The following is a 22,770-nucleotide window of genomic DNA, read 5'->3' as shown; positions in this document are numbered from 1 at the left end:
GAATGTCTTGAAGGCAACATATAGTTGGTTATACTTTTTTATTTATTCTCTTCTTTGTAATTGGAGTGCTTAGTCCTTTTAATGTAATTATTGATGTGATTGGATTTAGGTCTACCATTTTGCTTTCTGTTTTTTTCCCTCTGTTTTCCCTTCTTCTTTTTTCCTGCCTTCTATTTGATAATTAGAAGTTTCTTGAATTTAATTTTCATTTATTGATTGACAACTTTTTCTTTTAAACAACTCTATTAAAGTTATAGTTAACATACAGTAATATGTACACATTTAAAGTATACAGTTTAAAGAGGGTTTTGTTTGTTTGTTCATTTGTTTTTTGAAACAGGGTCTTGTTCTCTCACCCAGGCTGGAGTGCAGTCACGTGATCACAGCTCACTACAGCCTTAATTTCCTGGGCTCAAGCAATCCTCTCACCTCAGCCTTCTGAATAGCTGGGACTATAGGCATGTGTCACCATGTCTGGCCAATTTTTTTTTTTTTTTTTTTTTGTAGAGACAAGGTCTCACTATGTTGCCCAGGCTGGCCTCAAACTAACTCCTGGGTTCAAGTGATCCTTCTGCTTTTGTCTCCCCAAGTGTTGGGATTACAGGTGTTTAAGCCACAGCACCCAGCACAATTTGATAACATGTAAAACCATCACTACTATCAAGAAAATGAACATATTCATCATCTCTAGAAGTTTTCTTGTATCTTCTTTTAGTCTTTTTCCTCACATCTTTCCCTACTAGACAAACACTGATCTGCTTTCTGTCATTTTAGATTTTTTAAAAATTTTATATAAGTTGTATATACACTTTTTTTGTTGGCTTATTGTGCTCAGCATACTTGAGATTTATCCTAATGTCTGTTTAGTAATAATTCATTCCACTGTATTGTTGAGTATGTTGTAAACAGCACAATTTGTGTACCATTGACTCATTGATGGATAATATGGGTTGTGGACAGTTTTTGGCTAATACATATAAAGCCTTTATGTTTATGTTTTAAGGAGATTAAAATAAGAAAATAAATCTTAACTACCATTGCAGTTACCATTTCTGGTACTTTTCATTCTTTGGTGGTAGATCAGAGATTGCCAATCCTTGTATGTATATAGTAAATATTTTAGGCTTTGTGGGTCAGATAGTCTTTGTTGCACTTACTCAACTCTGCCATTGTACAGCAAGAATAGACATAGAGCGAAAGGAAACAAATGGTTGTGGTTATGTTCAGTAAAACTTTATTTATGCAGACCTCCAAAGTTTGCCAAACCCTGGCTTCATATTTCCATCTCGTGTCATTTTTCTTCTCTCTGAAGGACTTTTTTTTTTTTTTTAATAGAGACAGATTCTTACTTTGTCACCCAGGCTGGAGTGCAGTGGCATGATCATGGCTTACTGCAGCCTCATCCTCCTGGGCTCAAGTGATTCTTCCACATTGGCCTCCAGAGTAACTGCGAATACAGGCATGCACCATGAGACCCAGATGATTTTTTTTTTTTTCACTTTTAGTAGAGATGAGGTCTTGCTAAGTAACCTAGGATGGCTGGTTTTAACCTCCTGAGCTCAAATGATCCTCCTGCCTTGGCCTCCCAAAGTGCTGGGATTACAGGTGTGAGCTACTGTACCTGGTTCTGAAGGACTTCTTTTAATTTTTGTGTATGTGTGCACACGGATGTGTGTGCAAGTCTGCTTGTCATGGGTTTTTTTGTTTGTTTGTTTTTGAGACAGAGTCTTGCTTTGTCACCAGGCTGAAGTGCAGTGGTGCAATCTCGGCTCACTGCAGCCTCCGCCTCCTGGGTTCAAGTGATTCTCCTGCCTCAGCCTCCCGAGTAGCTGGGACCACAGGTACCCACCACCACACCTAGCTATTTTTTTTTTTTTTTTTTTTGGTATTTTTGGTAGAGATGGGGTTTCACCATGTTGGCCAGGATGGTCTCAATCTCTTGACCTCATGATCTACCCGCCTTGGCCTCCCAAAGTGCTGGGATTACAGGCGTGAGCCACCGCACCCGGCCGGTCATGGGTTCTAATAACACTTTATATCTGAAGACATCTTTATCTCACCATTGTTGTTGAAAGATTATTTTTTGCTGACTAGAGTTCTACATTGAAAGTTTTGTTTTCTTTCATTTCTCTAAGTGTGTTACTCTACTGTCTTCTTTCTCGCATTTTGGTGTTTTTGTTTTTTGTTGGGTTTTTTTTTTTTTTTTTTTTTTTGAGACAGAGTCTCGCTGTGTCGTCTAGGCTGGAGTGCAGTGGTGCAGTCTCGACTCATTGTAACCTGCACTTCCCGGGTTCAAGTGATTCTCCTGCCTCAGCCTCCCAAGTAGCTTGGATTACAGGCACCTGCCACCACGCCTGGCTAATTTTGTATTTTTAGTAGAGATGGGGTTGTGCCATGTTGGCCAGGCTAGTCTCGAACTCTGGTCTCAAGCAATCCACCCCCCTCAGCCTCCCAAAGTGCTGGGATTACAGGCATGAGCCACTGCATCTGGCCCTTGCATTTTGTTTTTGATAAGAAATCTGCTGTCATGCTTCTCTCTTTCTGTTTTTTCCTGCCTGCTTTTAGGATTTTACCACTGTTTTTGAGCACTTGAATTATGATGTGCCTTGACATAGCATGTTTCTTGTGATTGGGGTTCATTGAGCTTTTTCAATCTCTGTGTTTGTAGTTTTGGAAGATTTTCTGCCATGAATTAGTCAAATATATATATTTTTCTGATTCCCTACTTTGCTTTGGGAATTCCAATTACATGTATATTAGATTACTTGAAGTTGTTCCAAAACTCATTAATGGACTTTTAATCTTTTATTTTATTTTATTTTTTTGAAATGGAGTCTTGCTTTGTTGCCCAGGCGGGATTGCAGTGGTGCAATCTCAGCTCACTGCAATCTCTGCCTCCCGGGTTCAAGTGATTCTCCTTTGTTTCTATCTTTGTTTTGTTAACATATTTTGGAGCTTTTTTATGGGATTCAGTTAAATTCTTTGAAAAAAGCTTGATCCTTTCAGATCTTGCTGCTTTGATTTGTTAGGAGGGTTCGAATCAGTGCTCAGTCATTCCTTACTCCTGAGGCAAGACCTTGCTGAGTATCTTACTCAATGCCCTGAGAAGTGTTTTTTCACAGTTGGCTATATAACTGACACTCTTCTAGGTTTTGTGTGAGCACCAAGTGCTATTCTTTAATCTCTTCAGATAGGTAGGGGTAGTTCAGGTAGCCTTGAATGCTTTCCTCGCATTCATGTGCTGCTCTGTGCTTCACTGAACACTTGTTCAGTCCCTTTGCAGACCTGCAGAGTTTTCTCTGCATGTGACTTTTTCCCATCTGGTATTCTGTTCTGTGAACTGCAGCCATCTTGCTCTTTCTTGACTGTCAGCTCTGTCTCATGAATTTAGGGGAGTCTACCAGGCCCAGCCTATGTTCCCGCTTCTTGGACCACCAGCTGAAACCTCTCTTAAGTCATGAAGCTTGGTCAGCTTTAGGGATCACTTTATTTGTTTTCTGCCTCTTTCAGAGATAATTATCCTTTGTTGCTTGATATCCAGTATTCTGAAAATGATTATTTTATTATTTTGTCTGGTTTTGGTTATTATTGTTTCAGGTAGGAGGTTAAATCTGTTCCATGTTACTCAGTCTTTAGCAGAAGCAAAAGTCCTCTATTGGGTATTGAGCTATATCTTTTTACAAAAGTTTTTTAAGCGGTTGCTCTAGGAAGTACAACATATATCCTTAACTTTTCAGTCTTCTTAGAGTTAATACTGTATTACTTCACTTAAAAGGTAGAATCTTCATAATCATATACCCTTACCCTATTCCTTATGCCACAGTTGTTGTATTATATTAACAAAAGTGATAAGCCTCATCACACAATTTTAATATTTGTGCTTAAAATGGTTATATAGATTTGAAAGACATTAAGAGGAAAATATTGACCTTAACATTTATCCACATATTTACCATTTGTAATGCCGTTTCCTCTCTGATGATCAGATATCTATTTGATACCATTTTCTGCAGCCTCTACAACAATCCATAATATTATAGTATAGGTCTGTCTGTGAAAAAATTTTCTTAGTTTTTTTCTTGTCTAAAAATGTCCTTAGTTTACTTTTATTCTTGAATGATATTTGTTACTGGATATTATAATTCTGGATTGACAATTTTTCTTTCAGAACTTTTTTTTTTTTTTTTTTGAGATGGAGTTTTGTTCTTGTCACCCAGGCTGGAGTGCAATGGCACGATCTTGGCTTACCGCTACCTGTGCCTCCTGGGTTCAAGCGATTCTCCTGCCTCAGTCTCCCGAGTAGCTGAGATTACAGGCATGAGTCACCACGCCTGGCTAATTTTGTACTTTAGCAGAGACAGAGTTTCTCCATGTTGGTCAAGCTGGTCTTGAACTCTCGACCTCAGGTGGTCCACCCCCCACTCGGCCTCCCAAAGTGCTGGGATTATAGGCGTGAGCCACTGTATCCAGCCTTATAGGCGTGAGCCTTATAGGCATGAGCCACCGCATCCAGCCTCTTTCAGTACTTTAAAGAAGGTGTTTCCCTCTTCTGGCCTATATTTTTTCCCTAAAAATTGGTCAGTATTCATTTGAATTGTTGTTCCTCTGTATGTAAAGTATCATTCGCCTATGGAGATTTTAAAGACTTTCCTTTTATCCTTGTCTGTGATGTACTTAGTTACAGTTTTCTTTGTCATTCTCTTGCTTGCTTTTGTTGAGTTTCTTACATATATAACCTTACATTTGAGAAATTTTTGGCCATTTCTTAAAATATTTTTTCTTCCCATTCTGTCCCTCATCTCTTCTGGTACTCCAATTACACGTATATTGAACCTTTTAATATTGTCCCACATGTCCCTGAGGTTGTATTCATTTTTTTTTTTAATTTTTTTTATTCTTCCGTGTTCAGGTTGGATAATTTCTGTTGATTTATTATCTTCAAGTTCACCAGGCTTTCTTCTGTTGTCTATATTCTACTATTAAGCCTATCGAAATTTTCATTTCAGGTATTATGTTTATTAGTTACAGAATTTCAAACTGGTTCATTGTTATATTTTCTTTGTTCGTACTAAGATTTCCTTTCTTCTTATTCATTATGAGCATATTAATTTATGTCCTAAGCATAGATAAAATAGCCTCTTTATTAAAATTCTTGTTTGTTACTTACAAAATCTGCATCATTTTATAGCTAGAATCTGTTGATTACATTTTTTTCCTTGAGAATGGGTCACACTTTCCTGTTTCTTTATGTGTGAATGGTTTTGTTTTGAATTCCGGATATTGTGTTTTGTTCTCAAGATTCTATTTTATTATTTCTAAAATTTTAGTTACTTTTTATCAGACAGTAAGATGGACTCAAACCCCAAACTCTGGCCTATGACAGAGAGGCATCAAAACTCCGTTCGGTTATTTTTGCCTTAGCTGGGCTGCTTTAAGTCAGTTCAACAAATACATAGTGCCATTGTTCAGCGGGCAGTTTCAGCTAAGTTTATACACAGAATTCAGGGCTCCTCCTTCCTAACTCTTTTTCTTCTCTCTGATCTCCCTCCTCACTTCCTAGCAGCTGTGTTTGTCCCAAACTCTTTCTTCTCATTCTTCAAGCCAGAAATATCTGTGGCTATTCTATTGGAGTTTTACTTGCCCTGTGTACTGCAAACTGGGAACTTCCCTCAAAATAAAAGCCATAAAAACCCTAAATTCATCCCTTGCTATTTATTTTAAACATTGGATGAAGATTTTGGGGTCAAGTATGCTGTGAAGACCCTCATGGTTTAAAAATTCTACAATTGTATGAAAATTGTGTAGAATAATACCCATGGAGAATAAAAAAAAAAATGTAAAGACATAAAACTAAAGATGTGGCATAATTAGATATATGCCTATCTTAGGAAAACCAACAATTCTGGATGTATAAATTAAGCCAAGGGAATTTTTATTATACTTGGGAAAAAATTATAAATATTCTTCCTTTCTTAAGAGGTACATATTCCTTTGCCTCTATTCCTCTTTGTGGAACCTCTCCTCATGTTCATTCTCCTTCAGGAGAGAGACCATGTTACTTGGTGGCATTAGTCTAATCTTTTAATATTATTTGTTTGTGAACCTGAAAATGTTCTTTCTTATGCTGTAGACTTGGAATTTCTATCTTTGTATTCCAGGCTTCAATCTTAAATTTAAAAGCTAGTGAACTTGATATTTGTGTGAAATATTTTATTTCTTTTTCTAAATCTTTAGATAAAACACTTTTCTTCAAAGATTACCTAGGCAGATAAGTAGATGTTATTTTTAAAGTATTTTCATGGCTGGAGAACTTTTAGAAGACAAAAGTGCTAGAGGCTCTCTGGGTATTAGTGTGAGAATTTTCCACTGGAGAATCATTAATTTGTTGTCTTTCTACAATTTAGGCAGTCACTGAGGAGAATATTGCTTCTTTGCAGAAGAGAGTGGTAGAACTAGAGAATGAAAAGGGAGCCTTGCTCCTTAGTTCTATAGAGCTGGAGGAGCTGAAAGCTGAGAATGGTATGTATGAAAGAAAACCATAATACTCTGTCTTCTTATCCCACAAGTGCCTCTACTTTTATCACTATTTATGTGTAACATGTAGAATTCTCTGATTCCATGATAATAAAGATTTAGATAATAGAGCTGGTAACTATCAAAGATAAAATTAATACACATTAAACAATTAGAGCATAGTATCAGTGTTTACATAACATTTTGCATTATGGACTATACATGCTGCAGGATTTCTTTGTAACTCATGATCATTTTGGAATGGTCATCATATCCTATAGGAAGTATGGCTTGAACAAGACCTTAATAAGATGATTTTTAAAATAGGTAAAATGAAGAAAGAAAGGACTTTCTGGTAATAAATTTGTGGGATGAGGTAACAGAGATCAGTATAAAGGTTTAAAGGTAGAAACTATGTTGTGAGTGAGTGGTTTATGCTCTTGCTGTACCCTACTTACAATCCTGCTCCTTTCCTTTAGTCTGGATGATTCTTACTCATCTTTCAGGCCTTGACTAGTGTATTATCTTTTTCATGAATTTGGTACTGATCCCCAAAAGTTGGGTTAAATGATTTTTTGTGTGCTTCCATAATATCCTTGTATACTTTTAACATTGTATTAAAATGATCTGTTTATATGTTTGTCTTTTTTACTATAAGCTCTTAAAGTTTATAAGCTCTTCAAAGGCAGGGGCCATTTTTTTTTTTTTTCTATCTTTGCTTTACCCAAAACAAGTATACTACCTGGCAAATAATGGCTACTGAATAAAGTTTTGTTGGATTGAACTGAACTTAGCATTTTATCCTATTGAATTGTGTGTGAACAGTTAGTGAGAATGAAGATGTGTCTCCTTCCACTTATCATATGCTTCATGTAGACTTTATGATTTAGTAGTGTGTCGTTAATGCTTTGTTGATCTAATTCATCTTGGATTAACTGACTACTACACTTTATCATCTAGGAGTGAGAATGAATAGCAAGTAAAGGTTGTAAAACTTTTATTAAACTCTAGAGCCAGTATTTCTAACATAACCATTTTACAGTTTTCCACTTAGATCTAAATGGAAGCTTATATACTTGTATTAGATGATTCCCACTATTTCTAATAAGTAAAGAGCACCACAAATTCAGCTCATTATTTAACCCATTCAGAGCACTTCTTTGAGACCTTATCCATGATGCTTATTTTGCAGTTTTGCAAACAATCTGTCCTGTCCATGTAGCTTCACATGGTTTGGAGGTATTATATGGGTTCCATTCCTTTGCTCTTTCCTGCAGGGATCACTGACCTTAAGGTTTTCTATATTGGTTTTTGTGTCTGGCCTCATAGATTACTTTTACCTTGTATGTCATGTTCTTTTCAACTCATCTTTTGCACTGACATTTCTACCACTGTACCTCTTTTTCAAGTAATCTTGTGAAATGTCTGAACATATTATATAGTGTCTTGAATTCACTTGTCTCATCTATGGTGCCTTTCCTATGTGCCAGGCACTATTGTCGTTCCTGGGGATATAGCTATGAACATATTGGAGGGGAAGACAGACTACAAACCTGTTTATACACATAAGAAAATTTCAGAGAATGATAAGTATTAGGCTAAACATAAAACAGGGTATTTCAAGTATGCCTTGGAGAAGAGGAACGCAGAATTGGAGTAATGAGAGTAGGCCTTTCCTAGGACTTTAAACCTGAATGATGAAAAGGGGACAGCCATGCAAAGAGGCTAAGCAAAGAACATTGCAGGCAGTACAAATGTCCTCAGGGATGAATGAACTTGATAAGTTTGCAGAAGAGAAAACAGGCCAGTGTTTTTGGAGCAGAGTGAACAAAAAGGGTCCAATACAAGAAGAGGAGGTTGGAGAATTAGTAGGGTCAAAGCATAAGGGTTCCTGTAGGTCACATTAAGACATTTGGATACAGTGTAAAATATATATATATATTTTTTTTTTTCCTTTGGTGTATCTGTTTTATCTTCTCAGAAAGAATATAAGCCTCTTGAGCATATTGATATCGATGCTCAATATATACACGTTATAACAGAACTTGGGTTAAAACTCCAAAGACTTGGATTCTAATCCCAGCTCCCTGAACTAGCTGCATAACCTTTCGGGTCATGTCATTTCTTTGTTTCCTTATATGATCATTGAGGAGATAGGATAGCTCCCTTTTAGTGCTAAAATTTGATATCTTTATGAACATTGAAGAACATTGTAAGTGCTATATTAATGCAAAATGTAGATTACAAACATAGTAGGATTATGGATAAATTATATATATTGTCCTAGAAGTTCTGGATTATGCCACAGAAATAGCTGCTCTATGTCCTGTACCCTGGCATCCTTCTCCTTTCAAACCTTCCACTATTGAGTATACTTCATTCAGGTTCATTATCATCACCTAGTACTGTTCTATCTTCTATCTCACGTAATCATATCCTCTTGCCACTTCTTTATTTTAATGAGGCTTTTACCTCTCCCAAACTATTTTATTTTTTAAAAAACTTATTTCATGCATTTCAAATAGCTTCACATGCAATCCTGTTTGTTCATACACTCCACATAATATATTCTAAAGATATTTATTTTGTGACTTTCAGAAAAACTGTCTTCTCAGATTACTTTTCTGGAGGCTCAGAATAGAACTGGGGAAGCAGATAGAGAAGTCAGTGAGGTAAGTGATGTGTTCTTAATATAATCAGAACACGTACTAGATTAAGAGAAGGTAGCTTCATATGAAAACACATCTATAATTTTCTAGTGTTGTCAGAGAAGTACATTACCTATAGAGTAAGATCTATTAACGAGATTCATAATGGTTATTATATATCATTTATTGTTACTTGTTTCTGAATATTAGAATTCATTGTCCTAAAGCAACACAAATATGGTAGCTACTAATTTGGGATTAGATAACCCATTTTTTTATACTGGATTATCATCTGTCTCAACTTCTTTGTTCATCTCAGAAGAGTTTCTCAGTAAAGAGATAAGATTGGCACAGTTCTACTAAGATTAAATAAAAAGGGATCTATGGAGAATGACCCTTTTTATTATCTGAAAATTACTATAAGAAGTGTATGGTTGCTTAGTATCATTCTGTTGATTTAAGATTATTGTTAGCTGTGTTGTGCTTAGTTAGCTGTGTTCTTCTAATCAGTAAGTCAGTGATAGAATCATACATGCCCTTGAGGAATAATGTGGCTTCCTAACAAAAGGATCTGCTTACTTTTTTTTTTTTTTTTAATCAATTAGGAGTTTTATTCTGAAGAAAAAAGAAGCTTCTCATGTAAGGAATCTCTAGAAAATAAATTCCAGGTTTCCTTAGTTCTTATGAATAGGGCTTGACTTCAGTGCAGGATTGGCAGAGTGCCCTTGGAGGTCCAGTTGGGAAAGACAAACTGATTTTAAAAGGATTTAGCAGTGTTATGGTACAAAGAAGTTTTTGACCAAAAAGTCTGAAATTTTAGAAGATGAAATACAAGTTTTTAATTGGGCTATTTTTTTTAATGTTATAAAACATTTGATTAAAGCTTTTTTTTTCTTTTTTTAAAAATAGATCAGCATTGTTGATAATGCCAACAAGAGGAGCTCTTCTACTGAGGAAAGTGGACAAGATGTTCTAGAAAACACATTTTCTCAGAAACATAAAGAATTATCAGTTTTATTGTTGGAAATGAAAGAAGCTCAAGAGGAAATTGCATTTCTTAAATTACAGCTCCAGGGGAAAAGGGCTGAGGAAGGGGATCATGAGGTCCTTGACCAGAAAGAAATGAAACAGATGGAGGGTGAGGGAATAGCTCCAATTAAAATGAAAGTATTTCTTGAAGATACAGGGCAAAATTTTCCCTTAATGCCAAATGAAGAGAGCAGTCTTCCAGCAGTTGAGAAAGAACAGGGGAGCAATGAACATCAAAATAGAACATCTGAGGAAATATCTTTAAATGATGCTGGAGTAGAATTGAAATCAACAAAGCAAGATTGTGATAAATCCCTTTCTGCTGTACCAGATATTGGTCAGTGTCATCAGGATGAGTTGGAAAGGTTAAAAAGTCAAATTTTGGAGCTTGAGCTAAACTTTCATAAAGCACAAGAAATCTATGAGAAAAATTTAGATGAGAAAGCTAAGGAAATTAGCAACCTAAACCAGTTGATTGAGGAGTTTAAGAAAAATGCTAACAACAACAGCAGTGCATTCACTGCTTTGTCTGAAGAAAGAGACCAGCTTCTCGCTCAGGTGAAGGAACTTAGTGTAGTAACAGAATTGAGGGCTCAGGTAAAGCAACTGGAAATGAACCTTGCAGAAGCAGAAAGGCAAAGAAGACTTGACTATGAAAGCCAAACTGCTCATCACAACCTGCTCACTGAACAGATCCATAGTCTCAGCATAGAAGCCAAATCTAAAGATGTGAAAATTGAAGTTTTACAGAATGAACTGGATGATGTGCAGCTTCAGTTTTCTGAGCAGAGTACCCTGATAAGAAGCCTGCAAAGCCAGCTGCAAAATAAGGAAAGTGAAGTGCTTGAGGGAGCAGAACGTGTGAGGCATATCTCAGGTAAGGTCGAAGAACTGTCCCAGGCTCTTTCACAGAAGGAACTTGAAATAGCAAAAATGGATCAACTCTTACTAGAGAAAAAGAGAGATGTGGAAACCCTCCAACAAACCATCGAGGAGAAGGATCAACAAGTGACAGAAATCAGCTTTAGTATGACTGAGAAAATGGTTCAGCTTAATGAAGAGAAGTTTTCTCTTGGGGTTGAAATTAAGACTCTTAAAGAACAGCTAAATTTATTATCCAGAGCTGAGGAAGCAAAAAAAGAGCAAATAGAAGAAGATAATGAAGTTGCTACTGGCCTTAAACAAAATTATGATGAGATGAGCCCAGCAGGACTAATAAGTAAGGAAGAACTCCAGCATGAATTTGACCTTCTGAAGAAAGAAAATGAGCAGAGAAAGAGAAAGCTCCAGGCAGCTCTTATTAACAGAAAGGAGCTTCTTCAAAGAGTCAGTAGATTGGAAGAGGAATTAGCCAACTTGAAAGATGAATCTAAGAAAGAGATCCCACTCAGTGAGAGTGAGAGGGGAGAAGTGGAAGAAGATAAAGAAAACAAAGAATACTCAGAAAAATGTGTGACTTCTAAGTGCCAAGAAATAGAAATTTCTTTAAAACAGACAATATCTGAGAAAGAAGTGGAACTAGAGCATATAAGGAAGGATTTGGAAGAAAAGATGGCAGCTGAAGAGCAATTACAGGCTCTGGTCAAACAGATGAATCAGACCTTGCAAGATAAAACAAACCGAATAGATTTGCTCCAAGCAGAACTCAGTGAAAACCAAGTAATTATCCAGAAGTTAACCACAAGTAACACGGATGCAAGTGATGGGGACTCCATAGCACTTGTAAAGGAAACAGTGGTGATAAGTCCACCTGGTACAGATAGTGGTGAACACTGGAAACCAGAACTAGAAGAAAAGATACTAGCCCTTGAAAAAGAAAAGGAGCAACTTCAAAAGAAGCTACAGGAAGCCTTAACCTCCCGCAAGGCAATTCTTAAAAAGGCACAGGAAAAAGAAAGACATCTTAGGGAGGAGCTAAAGCAACTGAAAGATGACTGCAATCGCTTGCAAGAACAGTTTGATGAGCAAAGCAAGGAAAATGAGAATATTGGAGACCAGCTAAGGCAACTCCAGATTCAAGTAAGGGAATCCATAGACGGAAAGCTCCCAAGCCCTGACCAGCAGGAATGGTGCTCTCCCACTCCAGGTTTAGAAGAACCTTTATTCAAAGCCACAGAACAGCATCACACTCAACCTGTTTTAGAGTCCAACTTGTGCCCAGACTGGCCTTCTCATTCTGAAGATGCGAGTGCTGTGCAGGGCGGAACTTCTGTTGCACAGATTAAGGCCCAGCTAAAGGAAATAGAGACTGAGAAAGAAGAGTTAGAACTGAAAATTAGTTCCACAACAAGTGAACTTACTAAAAAATCAGAAGAGGTATTTCAGTTACAAGACCAGATAAATAAACAGGGTTTAGAAATTGAGAGTCTAAAGACAGCATCCCATGAAGCTGAAGTGCGTGCAGAAAGCCTGCAGCAGAAATTGGAAAGCAGCCAACTACAAATTGCTGGTCTAGAGCATCTAAGAGAATTGCAACCTGAGCTAGATGAACTGCAAAAACTCATAAGCAAAAAGGAAGAAGACGTTAGCTACCTTTCTGGACAACTTCGTGAGAAAGAAGCAGCTCTCACTAAAATACAGACAGAGATAATAGAACGGGAAGATTTAATTAAGGCTCTGCATACACAGCTAGAAATGCAAGCCAAAGAGCATGATGAGAGGATAAAGCAGCTACAGGTGGAACTTTGTGAAATGAAGCAAAAACCAGAAGAGATTGAAGAAGAAAGTAGAGCAAAGCAACAAATACAAAGGAAACTGCAAGCTGCCCTTATTTCCCGAAAAGAAGCACTAAAAGAAAACAAAAGTCTCCAAGAGGAATTGTCTTTGGCCAGAGGTACCATTGAACATCTCACCAAGTCTCTGGCAGATGTGGAAAGCCATGTTTCTGCTCAAAATAAAGAAAAAGATATAGTCTTAGGCAGGTTAGCTCTTCTTCAAGAAGAAAGAGACAAACTCATTACAGAAATGGACAGGTCTTTATTGGAAAATCAAAGTCTCAGTGGCTCCTGTGAAAGTCTAAAACTAGCTCTAGAGGGTCTTACTGAAGACAAGGAAAAGTTAGTGAAGGAAATTGAATCTTTGAAATCTTCTAAGATTGCAGAAAGTAGTGAGTGGCAAGAGAAACACAAGGAACTACAAAAAGAGTATGAAATTCTTCTGCAGTCCTATGAGAATGTTAGTAATGAAGCAGAAAGGATTCAGCACGTGGTGGAAGCTGTGAGGCAAGAGAAACAAGAACTATATGGCAAGTTAAGAAGCACAGAGGCAAACAAGAAGGAGACAGAAAAGCAGTTACAGGAAGCTGAGAAAGAAATGGAGGAAATGAAAGAAAAGATGAGAAAGTTTGCTAAATCTAAACAGCAGAAAATCCTAGAGCTGGAAGAAGAGAATGACCGGCTTAGGGCAGAGGTGCACCCTGCAGGAGGTACAGCTAAAGAGTGTATGGAAACACTTCTTTCTTCCAATGCCAGCATGAAAGAAGAACTTGAAAGGGTCAAAATGGAGTATGAAACCCTTTCTAAGAAGTTTCAGTCTTTAATGTCTGAGAAAGACTCTCTAAGTGAAGAGGTTCAAGATTTAAAGCATCAGTTAGAAAGTAATGTATCTAAACAAGCTAACCTAGAGGCCACCGAGAAACACGATAACCAAATGAATGTCATGGAAGAGGCCACACAGTCTATACCTGGTGAGACTGAAGATCAAGACTCTCTGAGTATGAGCACAAGGCCTGCATGTTCAGAATCGGTTCCTTCAGAGAACAGTACCAACCCTGCTGTAAGTGAGGATGTCAGCTCACATGATGAAATTAATAACTACCTACAGCAGATTGATCAGCTCAAAGAAAGAATTGATGGATTAGAGGAGGAGAAGCAGAAAAACAAGGAATTTAGCCAGACTCTAGAAAATGAGAGAAATGCCTTACTGAGTCAGATATCAACAAAGGATGGTGAACTAAAACTGCTTCAGGAAGAAGTAAGCAAAATGAACCTGTTAAATCAGCAAATCCAAGAAGAACTCTCCAGAGTTACCAAACTAAAGGAGACAGCAGAAGAAGAGAAAGATGATTTGGAAGAGAGGCTTATGAATCAATTAGCAGAACTTAATGGAAGCATTGGGAATTATTGTCAGGATGTTACAGATGCCCAAATAAAAAATGAGCTATTGGAATCTGAAATGAAGAACCTAAAAAAGTGTGTGAGTGAATTGGAAGAAGAAAAGCAGCAATTAGTCAAGGAAAAAACTAAGGTGGAATCAGAAATACGAAAGGAATATTTGGAGAAAATACAAGGTGCTCAGAAAGAACCTGGAAATAAAAGCCATGCAAAGGAACTTCAGGAACTGTTAAAAGAAAAACAACAAGAAGTAAAGCAGCTACAGAAGGACTGCATCAGGTATCAAGAGAAAATTAGTGCTCTGGAGAGAACTGTTAAGGCTCTAGAATTTGTTCAAACTGAATCTCAAAAAGATTTGGAAATAACCAAAGAAAATCTGGCTCAAGCAGTTGAACACCGCAAAAAGGCACAAGCAGAATTAGCTAGCTTCAAAGTCCTGCTAGATGACACTCAAAGTGAAGCAGCAAGGGTACTAGCAGACAATCTCAAGTTGAAAAAGGAACTCCAGTCAAATAAAGAATCAGTTAAAAGCCAAATGAAACAAAAAGATGAAGATCTTGAGCGAAGACTGGAACAGGCAGAAGAGAAGCACCTGAAAGAGAAGAAGAATATGCAAGAGAAGCTGGATGCTTTGCGCAGAGAAAAAGTCCACTTGGAAGAGACAGTTGGAGAGATTCAGGTTACTTTGAACAAGAAAGACAAGGAAATTCAGCAAGTTCAGGAAAACTTGGACAGTACTGTGGCCCAGCTTGCAGCCTTTACTAAGAGCATGTCTTCCCTCCAGGATGATCGCGACAGGGTAATAGACGAAGCTAAGAAATGGGAGAGGAAGTTTAGTGATGCAATTCAAACCAAAGAAGAAGAAATTAGACTCAAAGAAGAGAATTGCAGTGTTCTAAAGGATCAGCTTAGACAGATGTCCATCCATATGGAGGAATTAAAGATTAACATTTCCAGGTAAATGAGTAGTGAATTTTTTCCTCCTCCAGACGTAACTGGAAGCAAAGAAAGTCTCTAAACTATTTGTTTCCTTTTAGACAATGGGACTAATTTTGGCATAAATTCCCATGGGAGATATATTCCCTCTCACATCTACTCTTTTTTTTGGCAAAGAACAATCCTGCTACAACTGCATGAACATGAAAAGTTCACATCTTCTCTTCCCATTTTCTATTGAGAGATTTCTTTATTTCTGTTTAGTTTAAGATGGAGTCTTGCTCTTATCACCCAGGCTGGAGTACAATGGCGTGATTTTGGCTCACTGCAACCTCTGCTTCCTGGGTTCAAGCAATTCTCCTGCCTCAGCCTTCCGAGTAGCTGGGATTACAGGAGCCTGCCACCACGTCCAGCTAATTTTTTATATTTTTAGTAGAGACAGGGTTTCACCATGTTGGCCAGGCTGGTCTCGAACTCCTGACCTCAGGTGATCCACCCTCCTCGGCCTCCCAAAGTGCTAGGATTACAGGCATGAACCACTACACCTGGCCTCTGTATTTCTTTTCTTTTCCATTTCAACTACTCTTGCCTGGATTTTTAGCACAGTACTCTCAAATTAATTGCCTTGGTGTCCTAGATAGTCTCATCTTTTCTCCTTCCTGTAGTCCACATTAATTGATACTGCATATGCTTTGTAGAGTTATTTTTTCTCAAATTTCAATTTTATATCACTTTTTAAGCTCTAGAACTAACAATGTCTCTCATCCTTTGTATTCCTTGCTTCTAATAGGACCCTTTTGTTCTAAAATAGATTTCCTCACTGCCTTTCATATCAAGATTATCCCTTAGAGAAGCCAGACATTAGCTTGTCTGGAGCAAAGTAGAATAAAGTAGGAGAAAATGTTACTTTTCAGAATGTCGAAAACCATGTCACTAAAATAAGTGACATATTTTGGAGTTTATGACTTAAATATATGAACCCTTAGGTGTGATATACCTTTAATACATAGCACTCAGTAGATAAACATGTAGGTACAGAGAACTAATACGTCTTCAGTAAAACATTTAACACCTGTTATGAATGTTAATTCATTTGTAAATCTATTGAGTACATGTTATAGTATTTGTTCTTTGGGAAACATAGTTTTTTTCTTGATATCTGTAGCTAATGACCTTCTCTCTGTTTCAGGCTTGAACATGACAAGCAGATTTGGGAGTCCAAGGCCCAGACAGAGATCCAGCTTCAACAGAAAGTCTGTGATACTCTACAGGGGGAAAACAAGGAACTTTTGTCCCAGCTAGAAGAGACACGCCACCTATACCACAATTCTCAGAATGAATTAGCTAAGTTGGAATCAGAACTTAAGATTCTCAAAGACCAGTTGACTGATTTAAGTAACTCTTTAGAAAAATGTAAGGAACAAAAAGAAAACTTGGAAGGGATCATAAGGCAGCAAGAGGCTGATATTCAAAATTCTAAGTTCAGTTATGAACAACTGGAGACTGATCTTCAGGCCTCTAGAGAACTGACGAGTAGGCTGCATGAAGAAATAAATATGAAAGAGCAAAAGATGATAAGCCTGCTTTCTGGCAAGGAAGAGGCAATCCAAGTAGCTATTGCTGAACTGCGTCAGCAACATGATAAAGAAATTAAAGAGCTGGAAAACCTGCTGTCCCAGGAGGAAGAGGAGAATATTGTTTTAGAAGAGGAGAACAAGAAGGCTGTTGACAAAACCAATCAGCTCATGGAAACACTGAACACCATCAAAAAGGAAAACATTCAGCAAAAGGCACAGTTGGATTCCTTTGTTAAATCCATGTCTTCTCTCCAAAATGATCGAGACCGCATAGTGGGTGACTATCAGCAGCTGGAAGAGCGACATCTCTCTGTAATCTTAGAAAAAGACCAACTCATCCAAGAGGCTGCTGCTGAGAATAATAAGCTTAAAGAAGAAATACGAGGCTTGAGAAGTCATATGGATGATCTCAATTCTGAGAATGCCAAGCTAGATGCAGAACTGATCCAATATAGAGAAGACCTGAACCAAGTGATATCAATAAAGGACAGCCAACAAAAGCAACTTCTTGAAGCTCAACTTCAGCAAAATAAGGAGCTGAAAAATAAATATGCTAAATTAGAAGAAAAGCTGAAGCAATCTGAGGAAGCAAATGAGGATCTGCAGAGGTCCTCTAATGCCCTGCAAGAGGAGAAACAAGATTTATCTAAAGAGATTGAGAGTTTGAAAGTGTCTGTATCCCAGCTAACGAGACAAGTAACAGCCTTGCAAGAAGAAGGTACTTTAGGAATCTATCATGCCCAGTTAAAAGTAAAAGAAGAAGAGCTACAGAGGTTAAGTGCTTTGCTTTCCTCCTCTCAAAAGAGAATTACAGAACTGGAAGAAGAATTGGTTTGTGTTCAAAAGGAAGCTGCCAAGAAGGTAGGTGAAATTGAAGATAAACTGAAGAAAGAATTAAAGCATCTTCATCATGATGCAGGGATAATGAGAAATGAAACTGAAACAGCAGAAGAGAGAGTAGCAGAACTAGCAAGAGATCTGGTGGAGATGGAACAGAAGTTACTCATGGTCACCAAAGAAAATAAAGATCTCACAGCACAAATTCAGTCTTTTGGAAGGTCTATGAATTCCTTGCAAAACAGTAGAGATCATGCCAATGAGGAACTTGATGAACTGAAAAGGAAATATGATGCCAGTCTGAAGGAATTGGCACAGTTGAAAGAACAACAGGGACTCTTAAACAGAGAAAGACATGCTCTTCTTTCTGAAACCACCTTTTCAATGGACTTGCCTGAGGAGAACAGCTTGTCTCACCTTGAGAAACTTAACCAACAGCTCCTATCCAAAGATGAGCAACTGCTTCACTTGTCCTCACAACTAGAAGATTCTTATAACCAAGTGCAGTCCTTTTCCAAGGCTATGGCCAGTCTACAGAATGAGAGAGATCACCTGTGGAATGAGCTGGAGAAATTTCGAAAGTCAGAGGAAGGGAAGCAGAGGTCTGCAGCTCAACCTGTCACCAGCCTGGCTGAAGTACAGAGTTTAAAAAAAGCTATGTCTTCACTCCAAAATGACAGAGACAGACTAGTGAGTAGCTAGTTATTTCTTTCTGATCTGTTTAAGAGTTTTTGAACCTTTCTTTAAATTTATTTTTACAGAAAAGGATAAACACATTCTTATACATATTATCTGGGCACTCAGGGGAAGTATTATATCCCACAGGTTCTGTTTGGTCCTAGAGAAACACAGAAACGTGATTTAAATTGCGAAACCTGCCAATACCATTAGAGAAAAAAATCAGAAATTTCCTTGGCACAAAACTCTCCATTTGTTATAAAAGGACTAAGAGGTGGAAAGCTGTTCTATATATTTGATATACACAAAGACACATGTAAATGTTTCCAGAATTTGTCATAGCTTAACTGAAAGAAAGCAAAAGGATCACTTAGTGCCTTCTTACAGTGGAAGTGTTACCATTTAGTGCCTTGCTTACAATTTAGCAATAGATTATCTGGTAGAATTTGGAGCAGGAAGGATTCAGTTCATCTCATGGGTAACTCAACCCTAATTTGTCAAAAATAAAAAAAAGTTAAATGTAAAAAGAGTTTCTTTAAATAAGTTTAAATGACTTTTTTGTAAAGTTTTATTTGCAAGCTGAACCATTTACCCACTTCCTTTTAATACCCAACATTTCCAATGGGAGAAAAAGCTAAAGAGGCTTCCTAATGCTGACATTTGACAGCTTTTAGTAGGAGCCAGGAGTTTAATCCAGGTCTCCCATGATTCAGGGGCAAAAATGAACTGTATGAGCCAAGCCAGGTTCTCAGGGGATTCTACTGAACTCCTGGGCTCGAGCAGTCCTCCTGCCTCAGCCTCCCAAATAGCTGGGAGTACAGGCTTGAGCCACCACTCTTGGCTTGTTAGGGGATTCTACTTTGCAACGTTACTGTCTTCACTTTCATGATAGTCTCTTAACTCTGTCAAGGCTTTGTATTTGTAGGAAAATAGGCCAAATAGGAAATAAATGGAGTTTTGAAAGGCTGGGTTTTCCATTTTGAAATGTGACCCATACCCAGAATCTGAAAATTCTGATTTTTAAGATTAGCTCTAGTGAAAAGATTATTTCACCTAACTGTAGAGTCAGTTTTTCCTTTTCATTGTAGGTAATTGTATTCATTCCTATTTCACTTAATATCCTATATTTATAGACAGTCTTTCCCCTTCTGTAATCTGAACAAAGCCCTTCTGTTCAGTTGTGGTTTTGACTTCCAACATACGCATACCTGTTTATATTTTTTAAATAATTTGAGTTCAGTTGACTTTGCCCTGAGAGCTTGGCCTTTTGTCTGTCTTTTCAGAACGTAAATACAAAAGGTTCTATTCATCAGGACGGTATGTGCCTCAAACTGTAATTTATGACATGCTGATATTCATTATCTTCTAAGTCAAAATCTTTTTTCGTGGAGCTTTTAGGATAGATTCTGAATTAGCTAACTATGTTTAATTCCATGAATTGCTTTATTATTCTTATCTGTTATAAACACTGCACACTCAACTTACATTTTTGTCTGCTAGATAGTTACAGCCAAGCCAACTTTTTTATTTTCATGTTTCTGTAATTCACAGTCATATTATTCTGTTCTTAAAGGCTCATAACTGTGATTTTATTTTATTTAACCCTCAAGATGTATCACTCTTTTATTTACAATGTGCCTCAAATATTTTTCTTTTCCATCTTCAATATCCTAAGATAAGCGCTAGCACTTTATCCTTAAACTGTTGTAATAATGTTGCTTCCAGGTTATCATCTCTCCAGTATTTTCAGACCATGGCCGAATAAGTCTTTCTGAAACTCTATTTTATTACTGCACTACTTAAAAATATTTAAAAGTTATACTATCTCTAGAATAGACTTAGTATTCAAACCCCCTTTAGTCTGGCATTTAAGACCCTGTTTTTGTTTTGTTTGTTTGTTTGTTTGTTTTTGAGATGGAGTCTTGCTCTGTCACCCAGACTGGAGTGCAGTGGTACAATCTTGGCTCACTGTAACCTCCGCCTCCTAGGTTCAAGCAATTCTCCTGCCTCAGCCTCCCAAGTAGCTGGGACTACAGACATGCATCACCACGCCTAGCTAATTTTTGTATTTTTAGTAGAGATGGGGTTTCACCATATTGGCCAGGCTGGTCTTGAACTCCTGACCTCAGGTTATCCACCTGCCTCAGCTCCCAAAGTGCTGGAATTACAGGTGTGAGCCACCGCACCCGGTCAAGACCCTATAATTTATCCATACCTTTCCAGTGTTCCCTTTTACTGCTCCTTACTCATACCCTTCATTCACGCCAAACTGATCTACTCAGTACGCAATAATCATACCTGGTACTTCCTACTTACCCATATTATCATCTGCAGCCAAAATGTTCTCCCAATTGCTTTCCCTTTTTGAGTATCTGTTTCCCACTATTTAAAGGTCATTCCAGAGCTCAAATCCTCTGCTTACATTTCGTGATTGCCTGATTGTCTTTTGCCTTTGTACTTCCCTAGTACTTTACTTACCATTTGTCCCATATTGCCATATTGTGTGTGTGTGCGCGCGCGCGCACGCGTGTGTTTAATTTCTATACACTATTTTTTATTTCCCCAATTAGATTGCAAACTCCTGGTAAGTGTCATGTCTTATACTTGTTTGTACATCTTTAGCATAGAATTGACTAAGCAGATGGCATATCTCTAGGGGTGCCTGTATTTATCTATGCGCTCCTCATTTTGAAAATGATTTGGGGTAGCATATAAACAGTTTTTCAAGGTAAAATAAAAGGGACTGAGATGGAAGAGAAAAAGAGGATAGGCTAGAAAAAGATTAAACCAGGAGTAAGGTTAGTGTCCCAAGGGGAAGTTACTATGTCCTGTACTGTTTTAGAAAGTGGGATCCATAGTTTGCTCTGAGGTTTCTATTAGCCATCAGAAAGAGGGAATGAAAACTATGTGCATGAACTGCAGTATTCATTGTCTAGGAGAAAAGGAGAAAGAAAAATCTACTCAAGACAAGAATAGTCTTTAAGTATTGAGGCCTGTAAGAAATTTCTTCTGTGATCCCATAAAGAGAACACTATGCAGTTGTGAAACATCCATTACTTCTCTACAGTAAATATAATAATGTGTTTTTTAGGGTTTTTATTTAGCTGTCCCTTAATGTAAGTGCATAGCAAAAGAATTATGTCCAGTTCACTAAAACTACCACTCCAAGGAGCTAAAATGCAGTCCCAAGCACACAGTTTTCTGATGATCCATTCTAGGATACCTCTAGTCTAGTATCTAGACTAGAGGAGTGAATGGATTGCATAAAGGAATATGTTTTTGCCTTAAATCAAAACAAAAATACGTTTTGGGGTTTGGGTTAAAAATAAAGTTATACGGCACATATTTAATTAGTCACTAAATTCTACAATGTTTGGTGGGAAAAGCTAAGAGTAGTACTACATCAACCCCATTTCTTCTGAGGCAATTTGCTTTCAAACCTTTTAGCTTACTTCAGTATTTCCTCTGTATCTAAATATCATGCTTATATTGCATTTTTGGCTCTTCATTTGTTGCATCAACTATTGACTTTCTTTACACTAACAGGGTTTAGCTCTCTACTCCCCCTGCTTTCACAGTAAAACCTATTAGTGTATGCACTTTTTACTTATTTATTTATTTGAAACGGAGTCTTGCTCTGTCCCCAGGCTGGAGTGCAGTGATGCGATCTCAGCTCACTGCAACCTCCACCTCCTGGGTTCAAGTGATTCATCTGCCTCAGCCTCCCAAGTAGCTGGGACTACAGGCGTGCACCACCATGCCCACCTAATTTTTGTATTTTTAGTAGAGACGGGGTTTCACCATGTTGGCCAGGATGGTCTCAATCTATTGATGTCGTGATCCACCTGCCTTGGCCTCCCAAAGTGTTAGGATTACAGGCGTGAGCCACTGCACCCAGCCAGTGTGTGCACATTTTAATACAAACCCCTTCCTCATTTTCTTTTTTCTTTTTCTTTTTCTTTTTCTTTTTTTTTTTTTTTGTGATGGAGTTTCACTCCGTCGCCCAGGCTGGAGTGCAGTGGCACGATCTCAGCTCACTGCAAGCTCCGCCTCCTGGGTTCACGCCATTCTCCTGCCTCAGCCTCCCAAGTACCTGGGACTACAGGTGCCCACCACCACACCCGGCTAATTTTTTGTGTTTTTACTAGAGACGGGGTTTCACTGTGTTAGCCAGCATGTTCTCAATCTCCTGACCTTGTGATCTGCCCACCTCGGCCTCCCAAAGTGCTGGGATTACAGGCGTGAGCCACCGTGCCTGACCTTCCTCATTTTCTTGATATAATTTAATTTTAATTTTGGTTATACCAATTCAGAGTTACATTTTTATGACTACAAATGCTACTAGAGCATTAGAGACATGTTACTTTTATTTTCCTGAGTCTGTTTTTCCCAGATTAATAACAGTTTTTGTTATTGTTGCTACTTAGTTTTCTTTGCACT

At 37.8% G+C, this 22,770-nt stretch overlaps 1 protein-coding gene across 5 annotated transcripts in view; it reads left to right on the top strand.

Annotated features, from left to right (window-relative positions):
• Positions 1-22,770, top strand: part of GOLGB1 (golgin B1) — a 90,483-nt gene that overhangs the window by 40,517 nt on the left and 27,196 nt on the right. For all 5 annotated transcript variants that reach the window (XM_023214490.2, XM_023214470.2, XM_023214503.2 and 2 more), the window contains 4 exons: positions 6,405-6,519; positions 9,112-9,185; positions 10,071-15,259; positions 16,428-18,342. In XM_023214490.2, the coding sequence (XP_023070258.2) occupies positions 6,405-6,519; positions 9,112-9,185; positions 10,071-15,259; positions 16,428-18,342 (7,293 nt within the window). The remainder of the gene's footprint in view (positions 1-6,404; positions 6,520-9,111; positions 9,186-10,070; positions 15,260-16,427; positions 18,343-22,770) is intronic.

The sequence above is a fragment of the Piliocolobus tephrosceles genome, chromosome 2 (genome assembly GCF_002776525.5).
Source record: "Piliocolobus tephrosceles isolate RC106 chromosome 2, ASM277652v3, whole genome shotgun sequence".
Lineage (NCBI taxonomy): Eukaryota > Metazoa > Chordata > Mammalia > Primates > Cercopithecidae > Piliocolobus > Piliocolobus tephrosceles.
This window is presented reverse-complemented; position numbering and strand designations above follow the sequence as displayed.